We start from the raw sequence: 16,765 nt of genomic DNA on the forward strand, positions 1-16,765 counted from the left end.
TTAATTGCCCCCCCCCCCCCCCCCCCCTTTTTTTTTCCTTTTATTGTACTTCGCTCTAAATATCGTCCTTTAGAAGAAACAATTTCAAACTGTGTCTATCGCGTCATTGTATGCCCTACCTCACATGAATAGATGTTGAGTGCCATCAGGGTATATGGGCCCAATTTCCGCTTGCCCCATATCAAGCCTAAGTCAAACGAGACAATCGTTATACTGTGGATCATGGTAAAAATACGGCGTCATTTTTTAAGTAAAGAAACGGTTACCATTAAGTTTTAATAGATTCAATATTTTTTTTTGTATGTTTATAACAAAATGAAACTACAATGTATCTTAAATGAAATTGTCTCACATATTGTGTTTATATTATCAAATGAAATTGTAATTGAATTGAATGATATTTTAGTTGTGTTGAAATGAAACTGCAACATGTATAAAATGAAACTGAATAATATGTATCACATATTGAGTGTATATTGTCCCATGAAACTGTAGTTATATCGAAATGATATTGTAGTCGTGTTGTAACGAAACTACAATGTATATAAAATGAAATTAAAAAACCAATTGTAACTGCAATAACCAATAACAACAATAATAACAGTAATAATAATAATACTAACTATTACGGAGTATTTTTTTTTTTTTTGAAAATCAAATACTAATTATTGTTAATATGATGTGTTGTGTGATAGTAATATGTCCTTAAATTATGACAATGTGTCTGTATGGCAATACATTTATACAACCTCCCTGTTAGATCGAATAAAAAAATTGTTTTTTTCTTCGTATTTTCAGGAGATTTTTATACAACAATTTCTTCATTTATCTGCGACACTAGAAGTCGTCTTCCTCGTTCTCTCTCCTGTTTTTGCTCTCTCTACTGTCTCTATCTGTCGCTGAGAGCAATTATACGCTGTCCAGGAAGAGCTCCGAGGAAACTGAGCTGCACTAGAATCTAGAAACAATGCATTTCCAGCTGATATTCTGGATCTAAAATTCTCGAACTATTTTTTTTTGTTTAGTTTAAATTCAGGAAAAGGACGTGGAGCAGCTCCTGTGAAATGGGGGTTTTGCGAGATTCATGGTGTTTCTGTAATGGCGGAGGCAAGTCCGAAAGAATGAAGGCTTCCATTTTCTCGAGCAAAGGTCCGGCAATGGCGGTAATCGCCGCCGGCAACGGTGGCGGCGGCACTGGCTTCTTGATCCACCGCAATCTTCTCCTCACCACTCACGTCAACCTCCCTTCCGCCGCCGCGGCCGAGGCCGCCGAGATCCGCATCCAAAACGGCGCCGCTGCGTGCCTCTTCCCTCACAGGTTAGCTCGTTTTGCATTCAGGCATTATGTTGCGGTAGATATTCAATGCGCCTCACTTTCTTCTTTTGCTAAGCAATTTAATGTTCATATTTCTATTCGATTTTTTTGAGTACTTGTTTCGTCATCAGTTGAATAGTTGACAATGTATTTGTGGTAAAAATGTAGTGGTCAAGGCCAAATCTATTTGTTTCTACAGTATTTTAAGATACTCCATAATTGTCAACTACTATCAATGAATTTTGAGTGACTACTAAACCCAATCTTGTGATCCTAGCCCGTAAAGGACATGTTACATGCTAGGTTTTTCATAGCTGATCGGCTCAAATTGAGAAGGCCAATAGGTTGCTCCGTAATTTCTTATTATTGTTTTAGGATTATGAAATTTGAAATCATATTCTTTGCCTGTGATATTGTCCTAATGTGGTAAAGTGGCATGGAGATCATATCTATATGCCCATTGAATACCTTTTTTGTGTTTCTGTAGCATGAAAAGATAAGCATCCAATTATTAAACAAGTTGACTTCTATGAGCCTAGGTTCACCTTTTCTTTTTTGTTAGTTTTGTCTTAAATAGACATTAAACAAGAAGTTTGGAACAATTTATGATGCTGTGGATGTGACTATGCAAAAATTGAAGCATGTGAGGTATATGGTATGTAAGGCAAAAATTGCTGTTGAATGGCTTTGCTGTGTTATGGAGGAGGTTGATATGATTGATAATTGCTGTTATTGATGACGAGAAATGGGTTAAAGAAACTAGGGCGGTTTAAGGTGGGTATCTTAGTTCGGGATTTGCTCTCTATCGGGTCTGATTTGAAGCGATGGAAAAGGATAATAGTACGTGCATCGCCATGTTTACACTTGACGATGGTGGTCAAGGAAGAGAGCTATAAATGCTTCACTTGTTAATTGTTACTATCAGGTTGAGAGTATGAAAGTTACTGCAAACAGCAAGCCATCTAACCAAGGAGAAACTATAATGTGGAATTGGTTGATGCTCTGGGGCCTTGCCTAAAGTTTGTTTCCTTGTCGATAAAAGCATGTGAGAATTATTACAAGTGCGTCTGATTTTTCCTAATCTGAGGTTGGCATGAGAACGTTTATTAGTCTAACTAGATATAAATGCTTTGTTCTCGAAAAGATTTACTGGGAACTGTTGTGTGAAGCCTAAGTTGTATACGAAAATCATGAAATTAGTGTCTGCTTGCGTTTTTAAACATATTTGGCATTCAATGCCTTGCTCCATTCATATTCTATTTCCCAGAATTGCCACCGATGTTCATTTCAAATAGATACCATAATACTTGCTCCATCTTTCTGAAGCCCTGTATGAGGTGAATAGTCTGGCATTCACAATACTACCGGAGGTTAGACTTAGACATGCCAAAAGCTCACATATACTTCTACTCTACTAAATCAACTATGCGAGTTTCTGACATTCTATGTGGCCAATGCTTCTTGAAACTTCCCGCTATTTGTCTTCCTACAGTACACTAGAGTATTGACTTCTGTATTTTTGTTTTCCCTGATCTTGTTTTCACTAAGACTTTAAACTGCATTGTGTATGCACTCACATAATTTTGCCACTCTATTTGTTTGCAGATTCTTTATTACTAGCTCGATACTTGATCTGAGTATCGTGGGCCTTGATGCCATGGATGGAGACACGAATGGGCAGGTTCAGCATCCTCATTTTCTGAAAACCTGTTCGAAACCAAATCTTGGGCTAGGTAGTGTAGTTTACCTATTAGGGTACAGTGAGAAAAAGGAGCTGACAGTTGGTGAAGGGAAGGTTGTGATCGCCACCGACAATCTTATAAAACTGTGTACAGATGGAGTAGCATGGAGCCCTGGGTCTGCCGGTTTTGATGTTCATGGAAATCTTGCGTTCATGGTATGTGATCCTATGAAGCTCGCCACGTCTCCGAACTCAAAGTCATCTACGACTTCACCATCTTCATCATCGTCGTGGAAGAAGGATAGTCCTATGCAATTTGGTATACCAATCCCCATTATATGTGACTGGTTAAACCAGCACTGGGAGGGAAACCTCGACGAACTCAACAAACCCAAGTTGCCACTAATGAGATTGATGTCTGGTGGCCAAAAGAGCGAGCATTCTTGCGCTTCCTTCACCTTGAGGCGAGTTTTCAAGTCTACTGAAGGTGAGAACGAGGGAACTCCAACATCCTCGAACACAGTGTTGAAACCTAGAGAGCAGCCTGGACCGAGCTGTTCCACCATTGTTAATAATCTGGAAGACGAAACACTGACTACAGATCAACGCGCTACTACACATGTGCAGGGAATTCCAACTCCTGAAATCTACGAGTCGCCAAAGGTAACTTCAATAGCTGTCAGGAAGAAGGAGAGTGCTCAAGTCCAGCTGTTGGATATTAACTTTCCCCCGAGGAATGCCAAAACTGCTGCCTCCCCGCAATCTGCAAGAAAAATGCCTTCAAACCATGATGAAAATTGTGTAGATCAGCCTCCCTCTCACCAAGTGCTGAGAAAACAGGAAAACTTTAGTGATGGCCCGCAAATCGACCCTTTAGCAGATGCTGAGGTTGCCTCCTCAACTGGCTCCATAAATGGGGCTCAGAGCGAGGTCCAAAGTTCATCCCCTGTCGAGGCATCAGAGATGCAACATGATTACAGTAGCGAGGGAGAGACTACCATGTACTCCGCAGAAACTGCAGAAAGCCGAAATATTCCAAGCCCTAGACACGGGAAATTCCAGCAGGTAGGGAGGAGCCAAAGCTGCATGAATTACAACAGATGGGGAGCTGTACAAAGAAGTTCGGCTGCACACAGGACAACAACACCAGAGAAGCATAGAAACTTCATGCAGGGTAGAAAGGTCTACTCTCAAGGCGCAACTTCGCAGAGGAGCAATGACTATTTCAGCCCCACGGTTTCTTCCATCATGAAGAAACGAAACACCCCACCCGAGGTGGTACCCAGCAGGCCGCGTCAAAGCACAGGAAATTCATCTCCAAGATGGATGTTCTAAGCTCTAGCTGCAACAACTATTTCAGTCCCATGGTTTTTTCCACCATGAAGAATCGAAACAACCCCTATTTCAGTCCCATGGTTTTTTCCACCATGAAGAATCGAAACAACCCCCCGCCCCCACAGGTGGTACCCATAGGCTGCGTCAAAGTGCAGCAAATTCATCTCCTAGATGGATGTTCTTGCCCACAAAAGGCGAAATTCCCTCGTCCCCAGATGGATGTTCTAAGCTCTCTGACTGCAGAAAGGCAAATTCTTTTCATTTGCTCACACTTTTGGCAAGCTCTTTTTTTCCATACTGTAACTAATTTATTGTGACTACTAGATATGTAGAGCATATAAAAGAGCTACTCCAAATTAGAACAGTTCTGAACAAGCCAAAGATGTATTGTTCACTTATATAGCAAAAACTACAAGACTGATTTATATTCTAGAGGTAATAATTTCCAGTCTACTTTTAAAGTTTAGAGTAAATTAATTGGAGATTAATAAATGCCTGCATTATTAGTTATCCAATTCAATATATAATTAACCAAAGATGTAGGCAATCATTCAATCCAAGTGGGGCATGAGGCCTAAAAGTTTTCCAAGACATTATTTTAAGTCTTTGGACACTACTAGGCACTTAGACAGAGACATTTATGAAGGAAAAACAAGGTGGAATGCTTATAAATAATTGAGTGAACATGACATAAGTGGGGAGTATTCAATTAACCCAAATAGATTGTCCAATACAATTAAATATACCATGCAGTAATTGTATCTAAAAGGGATATGTGCCGAAAAGTATCATAGAAAAAGTCATTGTAATATAATTATGGTAGAACATAACAACTTTATTTATATTTATAACGAGGTAGAATAGAGGGAGCACATTTTGCTATCTCCGCATGCACAGAACATGTTTGTCCCACTCTACAGTATCATATAATGTGCACATGTAATTTGCGCGTTGTAACTCTATCATAACGCACACACAAGAACACCTTTCCCCACTCTGCAGTATCATATAATGTCCACGTTGTAACTCTATCTGAACTAACTACCCAACTACTTTGTGCTCCAACTAGTTCCCCAACCAAACAACTGCACCCAACAATTGTGCATGTATTGAGTGATCTCCAAGTCATGTGTGATTGCAATTAGATAATCTCTTACACCTCAACTGATCACTTTTAACTTGTGACTACTCAACCAAATGACGGCACCCAATAATTACGAATGTATTTAGTGTTCACTAAGCCACGTACAATTATACCTAGACAAAGCGCTCACACCTCAGCTGATCACTATCAAGCTCCATGCAATAAGCTACACACCTCAATTCGTTCCTTCACTCTAGTCCAATTGCAATCTTTAATTACCCCATTGTCCCATGCAACATTGCAACGTGACTATCCAGTCACTTATTAACTAAAATTAATTTTTAACTAAATTACTCACATACATATGACATATGCATGTGTAGTAGTTTGTGATATACGTCACGTGCGCCTCCCGAGTAGTATACGGTCAACCTCGGTGCCATCGATCGTCCGATCCTTCACATATAAACGTCGCAGACACAACCCGCAACAATGGCGGACAAACCGTAAAAACCGGAAAAGATTCTGTTACCGGTAACTCCGAAACCGCCGCACGATGTTGTCGCGAGTAGCGTTCTCGGCATACAACGTTGTTGGCGCCAACAGAGACTGCCATATTCAAGCCCTCCCGATTCGCAGCCGCCGTGGCGCCGCCGCTTCCTGCGCGCCGCCTCGAACAGGGCCGGCTCTGTCTGTGGCCACTGAGGAGCCCAAGAGCCAGCTGCGAGTTGCGTACGAGCCGACGAGCCTGGCGGATCGGTTCCGGCTCGGGAGCTTAGCCGAGGACGGGTTTTCGTATAGGGAGAAGTTTATTATTCGGTGTTATGAGGTTGGGATTAACAAAACTGCGACTGTTGAAACCATTGCTAATCTCTTGCAGGTACTGTAGAGCTCTCTCCATTTCATTCTGTCAATTTCGTTTTGATTTCATAGGTAAAGAATAAAGATTATTGCATTTTTTACTAGACTGAATTTTGGTAGTTAAATACAGTTTATTTAATCTCGGAATTTCAGGCAAGAACATTGGAATGCAAGTAATCTTTCTTGAATTCTATTGGATTTTAGCTGTCTCTTTGCTTACCTAAATTGTTTTGAATATGGAAACCGCAGTCACTACCCAAGAATATGAATGCCATAAACTACACCTTTTGACCCTAGCTGGGAAGGTAAACTTGCCTTGTGACCCTAGAAGGAGGTAAACAAGCCTAAGTTACTCACAACTAACCCTCTCAAACTAAGAAGGCCAATAGGCCGCTCCATCTAAGAGTTTAGCTTGAAACTTTGTGATTACCAAGTTAATAGTTTGACCAAATTGGCTGTGATTTCCCCCTTGTGACCCTAGTGGCCTAGCCGGCAAAGGAGGTAAACTAGCCTAGGTTGCCCATAGACCAGACTTACTCAAATCAAGAAGGACAATAGGTTGTTCCTGCTGGGAGTCCAGCTTGTAACCTTGTGGTTACTAAGTCAATTACTAAGTCAATAGTCTAACTAATTTGGTTACGTTGCCCTCTTGCTTACTTAAATTTGTTCTTCCAAAATTGTGTTGCGTAGGAGGTTGGATGCAGCCATGCCCAGAGTGTTGGATTTTCGACTGATGGATTTGCAACTACACATACTATGAGAAAATTGCATCTGATATGGGTTACTGCTTGCATGCACATAGAGATCTATAGATACCCTGCTTGGTAATGATTTGCTTCTACAAATTTATGATTTAAAAAAAAATAAAAATGAACTGTACTGCCTGTGGTATGAACAGGAGTGATGTGGTAGAGATTGAAACATGGTGCCAAACTGAGGGAAGAATTGGGACAAGACGGGATTGGATTCTCAAGGATTTTGCAACTGGTGAAGTAATTGGAAGAGCTACCAGGTGCACTTGAGTTTACTTTTCTCGTTCCATCAGAACTTATAGAAAGAGATCATATGAAAAATCTTATATGAAGGAGTTTCTTCTTTGAATATCACTAGATGCTGTGTTCTATTATATCTGATTATATAACATTTTTCGTCAGTTAAAAGTTGAATATTGTCGTGTAGAACTTGTTTGCTCGGTTATTTCTTTGCTTAGTGTATTTGCCAAGCGGTTCTTGGGTCTCAATTATAATTCCTTAAATGGTCATCTAAATTCTAAATGTAACCTACGTGGTGAGACTTTGACTATTAAAAGCTAAGCAAGGATGAGTATGGAGAAACCAAATCCAATACCATTCTTTATGACACCAATAAATCTATTTCATTGTTTGAGAAATTTTTGTTTCACTTTTACCATCTGACATCAAGGGTATAGATATCTCGTCTTCTTTAATGACTTCATTATACTTGTTTCCAACAAATGTGTGCAAAAAGAAGCTGAAGATTAATGTCCATTAATTGCAGCAAGTGGGTGATGATGAACCAAGACACCAGACGGCTTCAGAAAGTTACAGATGATGTTCGTGATGAGTGTCTAATTTACTTCCCTAAAGAACCAAGGTAAACCTTTCATCTCTTAGTTCCTCCTTTCTACCCTTTTGAAAGACGTACCCTCTTGCTTTTAATGCCATGATCTCTGTAGAGTTGCTAATATTGCTGAATTACCTTGTGAAGCCATGTTTGAAAATTCTTACCTCCAAAACATTGTTCCTGTTGTTTGTAAAAAGCAGAACCTCCTGTTTGACTTGTCTTCTTTGTTAGCTCAGTCTTAGCTGCACTTAATTGGAATAACAATAGTTCCAGGTATGCCCTGTATCTTTAGGTTATATCACAGCTAAAATGAACTTTTTTCGTGTAGGTATAGGTATATTATTTGGTAGACGAATTATAGATGAATGCTGGTCCAGTTTATATTGAGTTAGAACATTTTTTTTTTTTGGAGTGATGAGAAAAACCCACAGCTACTACCCGAGTGTATGCACTAAATAAACCCCGCCTTTTGACCTTAGCCCGCAAAGGAGCACAATGAGATAAACCAACTTAGGTTGTCCATAGCTGACGGGCTCAAATTAAGAAGGCCAATAGCCACGTGGGAGTTGAACTTGTAACTTTGCGGTTACCAAGTCAACAGCCTGACCAACTTGGCTAGGGTTACTCCCAAGTTAGAACAACTCAACAACCTTTGATTTGATGAGAAAGATGTGTTTTTTCCATGTCTGTCTTAGAAAGTTAGAATCTATATTCCTTTCCAGGCATATGCCATTTGACCTGTTCTTCTATCATTCTTTTGTTGTGGATGCTAGGCTAGCTTTCCCAGAGGAGAACAATGGCAGCGTAAAGAAAATAGCTAAACTAGAAGATCCTGCTGAGTTTTCTCGACTAGGGATGGTGGTTAGTATTAATTTGAAAATATGAATACCTAGTAAAATTCTCCGCTCCAATACTCAAGTGTTTTGTGCTGTATTTGCAGCCGCGAAGAGCTGATTTGGATATGAACCAACATGTAAATAATGTCACCTACATTGGATGGGTTCTCGAGGTTTGTAGAATCTAGACTTCCAACTCGATGATTTAGCTTACAGTTCTTTTAAGTCTTCTATTCTAAATTCATAGGGAGACAAATTTTTGTTTGGCTGGTTAGGAATATCGCATTTTCTGTTCTGTCATTCTCGAAATCACTTCTACTAACCTTAAAGGTGCATACTTTGTCCAATGGAAATTCACGTTAATGGCAGAGTATACCACAAGAAATCATCGACACACATGAACTGCAAACCATTACACTAGATTATAGACGCGAATGCCAGCATGACGATGTGGTTGATTCTCTCGCAAGTCTTGAACCAACCGACGATGCTGCTGGTTCGGAGCTTCAAGGAACTAATGGATCCTTCTCTGCTCCAAAAAAGCGCTTCTTGCATTTACTGAGGTTATCCAGTGATGGACTTGAAGTTAATAGGGGTCGCACTGAATGGAGAAAGAAACCCGCTAAAAGATGAACTGTGTTTTTGGTATAGATGAAATGGCCATTATAGAGTAAGTTTATGGCTCTTTCCTCATGATTGCTCATGATGAATTTTCAGGAATCAAAGCCTATGAATAGGATTCAGCTTCTATTCATTTGTTGTGTAATAGGGCTCTTTAATGGTGGCATTTTGACTAGCAATGGTGTCACAATGATTTTATTGTACTATATTACAAATGTATGAACTCCTAGTCCTATGTAGTAATTCTGTTACCATCCAATTATTAAGGTTTATGCTGTCTTTTGTTTTTTATGTGACAAGGGAACCCACAGCCACTACTCAGGGGTGTGCACTGAGTAACCCTCGCCTTGTAACCTTAACCGGCAAAGGACCACAAAGAGGTAAGCCTAACTAAGTTGTTCATAACCGACTAACTCAAACTAAAAGGACCAATAAGGCCAAACATTCAAGCCATTGCATGCACTTCTATGGCAGAAGTGAGGACCTCAAGGCAAGAGAGAGAGAGAGAGGACCTAACCAAACAAACATGGGCTGTGCAAAAAACAATTAACTTTAAGCGCACTTGCGCAATCTGGATTTTGTTCATTCATCTAAAAGAGCACTTCAAGATTTACAAGAAATTGTCTGAAAGGGAGTTTCATGCATAAAAAACAGCAAGGGTTGCAATCTCAAAAGATAATAGGATGTCGAGACATAAATTTCCACTTTCTCTATATCTAAGTATGCCTACCCGAGGCGCAGCACAAGGGGAGAGGGGCAGGGGTGGGGTGTTTAACCACCAAGCTCAGCTTGTGGCAGGCAGGTAAACTCTTATGGTGCCTTTCATGGTAATCTTCCTCCTACAAGTAGGGCATTTACCCTGAGCAGCTATGGAAGCTTTGATACACGCCTTACAAAAAATATGGCCACACTTGGTTGACATCTCCTCGACTAATGGACCCATGCAAACGGGACAACTGAATGTCGGCTCCTTTGGTGGAGGTGGAGGTGGAGCTACCGCTACAAATGTCACACTTGGGTCATTATCTCCCTGGATTTCATACCAGGGCACTTCATTAGTACAAGAGGGAAAAAGAAAAAAACTATGCTAAGTTGTGAAATGTGGGAAATCGACAATAAATTGCAGGGGCGGGGAACATAAAAAGTGAAGATAACAATATAACATCAACAAAAAGAAATATTCAAGACACAAATTGCCTGCAATTAGAGAGCATAGAGGAATTGCATTATCACCTTTGAGTTGCTATATCCTTCAAGGTTTATAACTGACTGATATGTAGGAACTCTTCTGCGCTTGTAGGTGTTATGAGGTGGGACCCTAGGCAAATGCTCTTCTGCATAGTAATTAATCAATCAGAAACTTCACTAAAGACATCCAATGAACAGAAAGAACGGGGTGAGATATTGAAGCACAAGGAGAATTTCTTTTAGGCAAATGCAGAATGTCAGTACTCAAGTCTCAAGTTCCGAACATGCAGAGTAGTTTCCCACCCCAAAAAAGCAGCACTTACAAAATTAAACTCAAGCTAACTGACCTACTACTCCACAAAATAAATTACTCCGTATATTTCATGGCATATAAGACAGAGAATGGCAAATTAAGGTCGTGAGGGAAAAAAATGTATTACCAGAATCCACATTAACCACAACAGTCTGCCGACGATTCCTCATGGAGTTGTTTTTAGCCTAAGAGGAAATTAAAAAACCTCTAAAATAATTAGCCATGCTATGTGAAATCCAGCATAATTTTTAAATGCCACTAGAACTAATTTACTAAAATGAGCATATGTACACAGTATAGAAGACATACCTCAGCAAGTGCACGAGGAGAGGATATAATAACAACATCATCATCATCATCAAGCCCATCAATATCAATTGTTTCAGATGTCAAAGAAGCAACTCTTTGACCGGGTGGCACATCTTGAGAAACAACAGGAGCTGAAGTTCCCTCGTGATCCAGGTTCTCCCATGATGGCACAGCATTGAGATCAACATTTAATAACCTCTTCCTCCTCTGAAACCCCCTTGTGTACCTGTGAGGATGAGCCCTTTGCTCCTGAGTGCTCATACTATGATGGGTAGATGTGCCTTATATACCCCCTAAGAAAAAGTCAGGTAGTTTTCTATCATTAGAACAGGAACAAGGCATGCACCCCCTCACAAGAATAAAAAGAATATGTCAATGCAAAATGTGCTTCTTCTTTACAAGCTTATCCTAAGTAAAATTTTACAATAGATGATACAAGGAAAGGTCATAGTTTTATACTGTTAAGTCTAGATTCTCGTTCAGCTTCTGGCAAAGCTGCAAGCTAATAAGAAAAGCAAAGATAAATTTAGTTACTCATCATCAGAAACTTAACCTTCCTGCAGGGATACTTTCCCACCCTAACTTCACTATCCATCACTTGAAAGCATCAAAGCAAAGCACAAACAAAAACAAGAATGAAAAAGCAATCAAATTTAACACTTCTTCTTAATTTCAAAGGAAACGAAGCCATCTACCCTAGCCCTTACAGTTGAAACCTTCCTTATCAAAATTTTACTGTAGCTACTTGGCCATTTAGCATTCAAAGGAAGTAACCAGATTAGGTCACTAAACATATATATATTTTTAAAATTCATACTTCCAGAGAGCATGATAGCATATACAAAATCAGCTTCAGGAGCATTAGAAATTTAAAAAAATAAATAAATAAATAAAACGACAGATGAACCAATCAAATCAAACAAATTAGCAACTTCACCAAAATCCACAACAACACCAGAAATCTTAATCCACTCAACTATAATCAAACGAAACGAAGATCAGATGATCAATCAATCGACAAAATCAAAAGAAACAGAGAAAGGAAAAAATCAATCAAACCTAAATCAAGGAACCGCTCCGAGAGCTCCAACCACAAGCCGCAGAGGCAAAACCTAGGGGTATCGAAGAGATGAATGAGAAGCAGAATTGTGTGTGTTTATGGTCCCTGGTATAATCTAGTCTAGGGTTCTAAATTCTAATTCGGGGAAGATTTTAAAGCCAGAGATCTCTTTGGAAAGTGTTGCGAAATTTGAAAACGGGTGCCCTAAACCGGGTCGGTGCGGCGAGAGTGACAAACCCGTCACGTCTTTCCCTGAGCCTGGTCTGTGTGAAACGTGGCAAAACACACATGCTAAATCATATGTACTTTTAACGTTTTCGGGATATGTGACGATGTCAGCACTTGCGTCCTTCCTTACCAGTAAAACACCGCCATATCAGAAGATATACATGAAGGAAATTTCACTTTTACGTAATAATTTACAAATTATAAAACTAAAAATAATAAATTATATTATAAAAATATTATGCACCAAATTTAATTAAGAAAATATTAATAAAAATTAAATTTGTAGCCATCAAATATTTGAATTTACGACTTATATTTGACTACTTTTTTATCTTCTTTACTTAGTAATCTAAATGTATTACTGTAACTTGTGTTGAGTCAGTTCAAATTTTAATTAATCAAATCTAAATTATACTATTCTTTTTAGTATTTTGAATTCCCTTTGTTGAAAAATTATAATAATAATAATAATCAAATTTAAATTATTGCAAATTTTTTAGAGTTTTTCTTTTAATCTATTACTTTATTCACAAATTTCAAATCAAAAATGTATAGTTTGAATATGAAACTTGAAATTTAAAGCTCGTGAAATTAATTGAAGAAGGTATAAAAAAAATAATTATTTCTTTATATTTTTCACCACTTAACATACCTCTTGCCGCTAAATGATTCATTAAATGAAGAAGGTTAAATATTCACCACATTTTCATGAATAGAAAACATGATTTGACATTTATGTGGTTTAAAAAACAAAAAGTGCAATGAAAAGTGAAGGGAGGTATAGCATAATTTTATCCTACATATCTTTTAGAAGCACTTTTTTGGAAGAAAATAAAAATAAAAATTAACTAGAACAATTTTAACTAATCTACTTTAAATATTTATATTTTAGTTTAACAATTATTTATTTTTCTATACAACTGAATGGAAAGTAAAGATACTAAGCAGCTCACAGACCATGGAAAGTAAAGATACTAACAAGTTTCTTCTTCTTGTTTGATTAACATTTAACAAGTTTCCCTTCTACTCATTTTGTATGAGAAGGATCAATCCCCATTTGATGTGGATTTAAGCAGGGCAAATTTCTGGATCCTGATTCATAGGGATGTATAAATTTCGGTGAAAGTTCGATTAACCATTTTTTAACCAAAATACTTCGATTCGGTTAATGGTTAAAAGTTTTGTAAAATTTCAATTAATGATTCATTCGATTTAAAACTATCAATTAACATGTGACTAAATCAAGCCACAGAGTCCACAACTAAAATCAAACACACTCTACCAAGGAGTCTTTAAATACCTACAAACCCTACAATATATTATCAACTCCTAACACTATCAAATCAATACAAAATTCTACTTTCCAGACATCCTTTAATCTCAAAGTGATAAAAGGAAATGACAAAAGTTAATAAAAATCTTGTGACAATGGTACATAACTACAGATAGAGTTAATAATTTGGAGTAATAACTTACAGACAGGAACATAAAGCTTGGACATGATTCAAGCTGACTGCAAATCACAATACATGTAAGAAGGAATGTAGAAGAGCAGAAGGTTAAAAGGCGATAAAGTTTGTCGCCAATGAATTATTCAGACAGTAAAACAGTTAGAATGGAAGAAAGAGCTGACTCTGAATGACAGAAACACAGTTAAAAGTTAAAAAGAAAAGGTTATCTGTGAGAACATCACCAAAGCTTCTCTGTAAGCCTGATCATGAATGAATTTACTGCAAATGCATCCAAGACTATCCATGATGATTCAAACAGTTCGTGGAAGAACTCGGCTCCAGTCTCTTCAGCTGCACTCCTGAAAGCGAGCCCGAATGCATTCCCTTGCACTGCACCAAGCCGAGGTTTGCCACAGATTGCAACAATCAATACCTTTTTCCGTTCTTGGTTGTAGCAGACGCATATTAGTGGCTTCATTCTTGCTCCCTTCTCGCGTAAGGCGTCCATCAGAAAATAGCCAAACTTGGTTAAAGCCTGAGGGTAACACAAGAGTTTTGTGTCTGATGAATCTTCAAGTTTAACCCATCTGAATTTACTCCCACTTCGGATTGACCCCTTCTTGGTTATTGCGGTGCTTCCTTGTCTAAGAATTGCCCTTTGAACCCTGATAGCCTGTCGCATTCCTGTTTCCAGCTTCTCGAGCTTATTAAATGACAATGCATCATAAGCCTCTCCAAACTGTCTGGAAGCACATGAACCATCTGACTCTATAGATGATTCTAGCATTGCAGTGACTCCATATACCACATCTGCTGCAGACAGTTTTGAACTGTAACCATGCAAGAGCAAGAACCCTCGGTAATAGAAATCTGTGAGCCCAAATTCTGGCAAATGCTGCTCAAACATATCCTTCATTTTCTTTTTTATCTCAACACTCATGTACTCAAACTTTTGTTTACACTCATCACGTGCAAACCCCATTCGACCTAGAAGGAGCTGCATCTTTAAAATCCCATTGTCACTCCAAGTCTTCAGTTTAGTTGCAATGTAGGATGAGCACAACATTGAATCAAACAAGTTCCACTCCTGTAACAACATTAGCCTCGGCTCATCCCCATACACAATTCTTGAGGAATCAGGAGCTGTGACCTTAGTTCCATCCTTGAGAGTGACAGAGGTAATGGAATCTAAGTTGCCCGAGCTATTAATATGCTGCTCAAGCTCCATTACACCAGCCTGGTATCTTTCATCTGTCAGTCTCTCATGAACAAACTGGTCAGTCAAAGCAACACAAGCTAACCAAAGCAACTCATTTGTGTTCTTCCTCAAAAAATGAGCCAGTTCATACATCAGGCATCCAGATGGCTTTCCATGAAAGTTACCCATATAATAGTATTCCTTTTTCAATTTCCTGAAAAGCTTAACAGGATCACTCTCACTATCTGCAGAAACTCTTCTCTTCTTCCGAGTCCCTCCCCCATCCTCCTCATCACTCTCACTTTCATTCTCATCTTCACTATCAGAATCATCTTCAAATTCATCATCACTGTTCAAATCCCCCGCACTGGCCAGAGCAGAAACATCAAAATCATATGCCAAATCTGCCTGTTGCTCATCATCCCTAGTGTAAAGAACAACTACCCTATCATTCTGATCACTCAAATTGTGCAAATGGATAGGCCTATGACTATCCACAACAAAAACTCGAGTTGAAGGGCCTACATCCAGAATCTTTCGTAGATCCCTTTGGCACCCCCAATTTATCAACAAAATAGTAATTGGCTCAGTAGCAGTTGAACCCAAATCAGTCCCTGTGTACTTATGTATCTCTTTAAAACTAGAAACAGGATAACAAGCATATCTAACAGAATCCAACTCGAGAACATGGCCTATTATCTTTAAAGCACAAAGAGAATCAACATCCGAGGTCGAGGGAAACACTAACAGAGGGGTGGAAGAGGCTGAAGCTAAAGCAGAACTGCGCAACCTAGTATAAAACGATTCAATGCTGTGCTCTCTCACCATTGTTTCTCTACTGGGCGTGCAAATTATCAATAAAACCCTTTAAATAACCAAACAGCATCAAATCAAGGGCTTAATCAACTGAATCTGAGTCTAAGATTACTTCAATAATTCAAATGGCACACTTAAAACTGACGGAATTCATCCACTTCCAAGCGCTCGGAATTTGATTCATATGAAAGAAATTGAGGATTTGCAACCTAAAACCTCGGATCTATACTAGGAAAGAGTGCGTTGAAACGCAAATTAGGGTTTTGTATAAATACCTGAAATTGAGATGAGTGCGGCAGAAAAAAGAGATTGACTTTGAGCTCTCCTACTTCAATCTAGCTGTGACTGGAGCAATTGGAAATTTCATGTCACAGGGAGAGAGGGAGAGAGAGAGAGATTTGGGATATTTTAGTTTGAACTTTGAATATGGCGTTTTTGTTGTCTCTGAATTTTTTAAAATTTTAGGGACCGCCAAATTTTGGCGGTGAATGATTTGGCGGCGAACTGGCGAACTTAAATAGCTAAAGCCTAAATGCGATCGTATGACGAGATTGCCCTTCAATCTTCAATATGGTGTTTGACTGTTTACTTTCGCGGCTTCACGTGGGAATCTTGAAGATTAACTTTTTTGAGGATTTGAAGATTAACTTTTTAAAGTGAAGAAAGTATTTCATTTTGTAGTATAATCAATAATTTTTTGAAACTGTAAATTCTCGTGTTTAATTTGTAATTTGTTTTATTTTTAGTAATAGTATTTTTTGAAATTGTAAATTCTCGTGTTTGATTTGTAATTGTCAAAATATTATTAAGTATAATAAAAATAAAACAAAATATTAATAATTAAGAGTTAATTGCATTTTTGGTCATAGATTTATACGTGACAAT

At 38.5% G+C, this 16,765-nt stretch overlaps 4 protein-coding genes across 6 annotated transcripts; 2 read left to right on the top strand and 2 right to left on the bottom strand.

Annotated features, from left to right (window-relative positions):
* The first annotated feature begins 824 nt into the window (after window positions 1-824).
* LOC116003683 lies at window positions 825-4,792 on the top strand. 2 transcript variants are annotated; one of them, XM_031243585.1, is made up of 2 exons: window positions 825-1,318; window positions 2,921-4,792. In XM_031243585.1, the coding sequence occupies exons 1-2, from the start codon at window positions 1,065-1,067 to the stop codon at window positions 4,329-4,331; spliced, it is 1,665 nt and encodes a 554-aa protein (XP_031099445.1). In that variant the 5' UTR covers window positions 825-1,064; the 3' UTR covers window positions 4,332-4,792. The 2 variants fall into 2 exon arrangements, with proteins under 2 accessions (XP_031099445.1, XP_031099446.1); XM_031243586.1 differs by lacking the exon at window positions 825-1,318 and adding an exon at window positions 1,818-2,376.
* A 1,070-nt stretch (window positions 4,793-5,862) lies between these two features.
* Window positions 5,863-9,596, top strand: LOC116003700 (oleoyl-acyl carrier protein thioesterase, chloroplastic). The gene is made up of 7 exons (XM_031243603.1): window positions 5,863-6,295; window positions 6,967-7,100; window positions 7,175-7,288; window positions 7,795-7,890; window positions 8,634-8,721; window positions 8,801-8,869; window positions 9,066-9,596. Exons 1-7 carry the CDS (start codon window positions 5,972-5,974, stop codon window positions 9,327-9,329), a joined length of 1,089 nt encoding a protein of 362 aa, XP_031099463.1. The 5' UTR covers window positions 5,863-5,971; the 3' UTR covers window positions 9,330-9,596.
* A 261-nt stretch (window positions 9,597-9,857) lies between these two features.
* On the bottom strand, window positions 9,858-12,448 carry LOC116003516 (E3 ubiquitin-protein ligase RNF4). Of its 2 annotated transcripts, XM_031243408.1 has the most exons (6): window positions 12,187-12,448; window positions 11,587-11,629; window positions 11,128-11,420; window positions 10,946-11,003; window positions 10,551-10,651; window positions 9,858-10,347 (listed from the first exon to the last, which is right to left on the bottom strand). In XM_031243408.1, exons 3-6 carry the CDS (start codon window positions 11,386-11,388, stop codon window positions 10,102-10,104), a joined length of 666 nt encoding a protein of 221 aa, XP_031099268.1. In that variant the 5' UTR covers window positions 11,389-11,420; window positions 11,587-11,629; window positions 12,187-12,448; the 3' UTR covers window positions 9,858-10,101. The 2 variants fall into 2 exon arrangements, with proteins under 2 accessions (XP_031099268.1, XP_031099267.1); XM_031243407.1 differs by lacking the exon at window positions 11,587-11,629 and having other exon boundaries at window positions 12,187-12,447.
* A 1,375-nt stretch (window positions 12,449-13,823) lies between these two features.
* LOC116004235 (cell division control protein 45 homolog) lies at window positions 13,824-16,345 on the bottom strand. Its single transcript, XM_031244199.1, has one exon. The coding sequence runs from the start codon at window positions 15,890-15,892 to the stop codon at window positions 14,105-14,107; it is 1,788 nt and encodes a 595-aa protein (XP_031100059.1). The 5' UTR covers window positions 15,893-16,345; the 3' UTR covers window positions 13,824-14,104.
* Window positions 16,346-16,765: the final 420 nt, after the last annotated feature.

Source organism: Ipomoea triloba, chromosome 14, assembly GCF_003576645.1.
Source record: "Ipomoea triloba cultivar NCNSP0323 chromosome 14, ASM357664v1".
Lineage (NCBI taxonomy): Eukaryota > Viridiplantae > Streptophyta > Magnoliopsida > Solanales > Convolvulaceae > Ipomoea > Ipomoea triloba.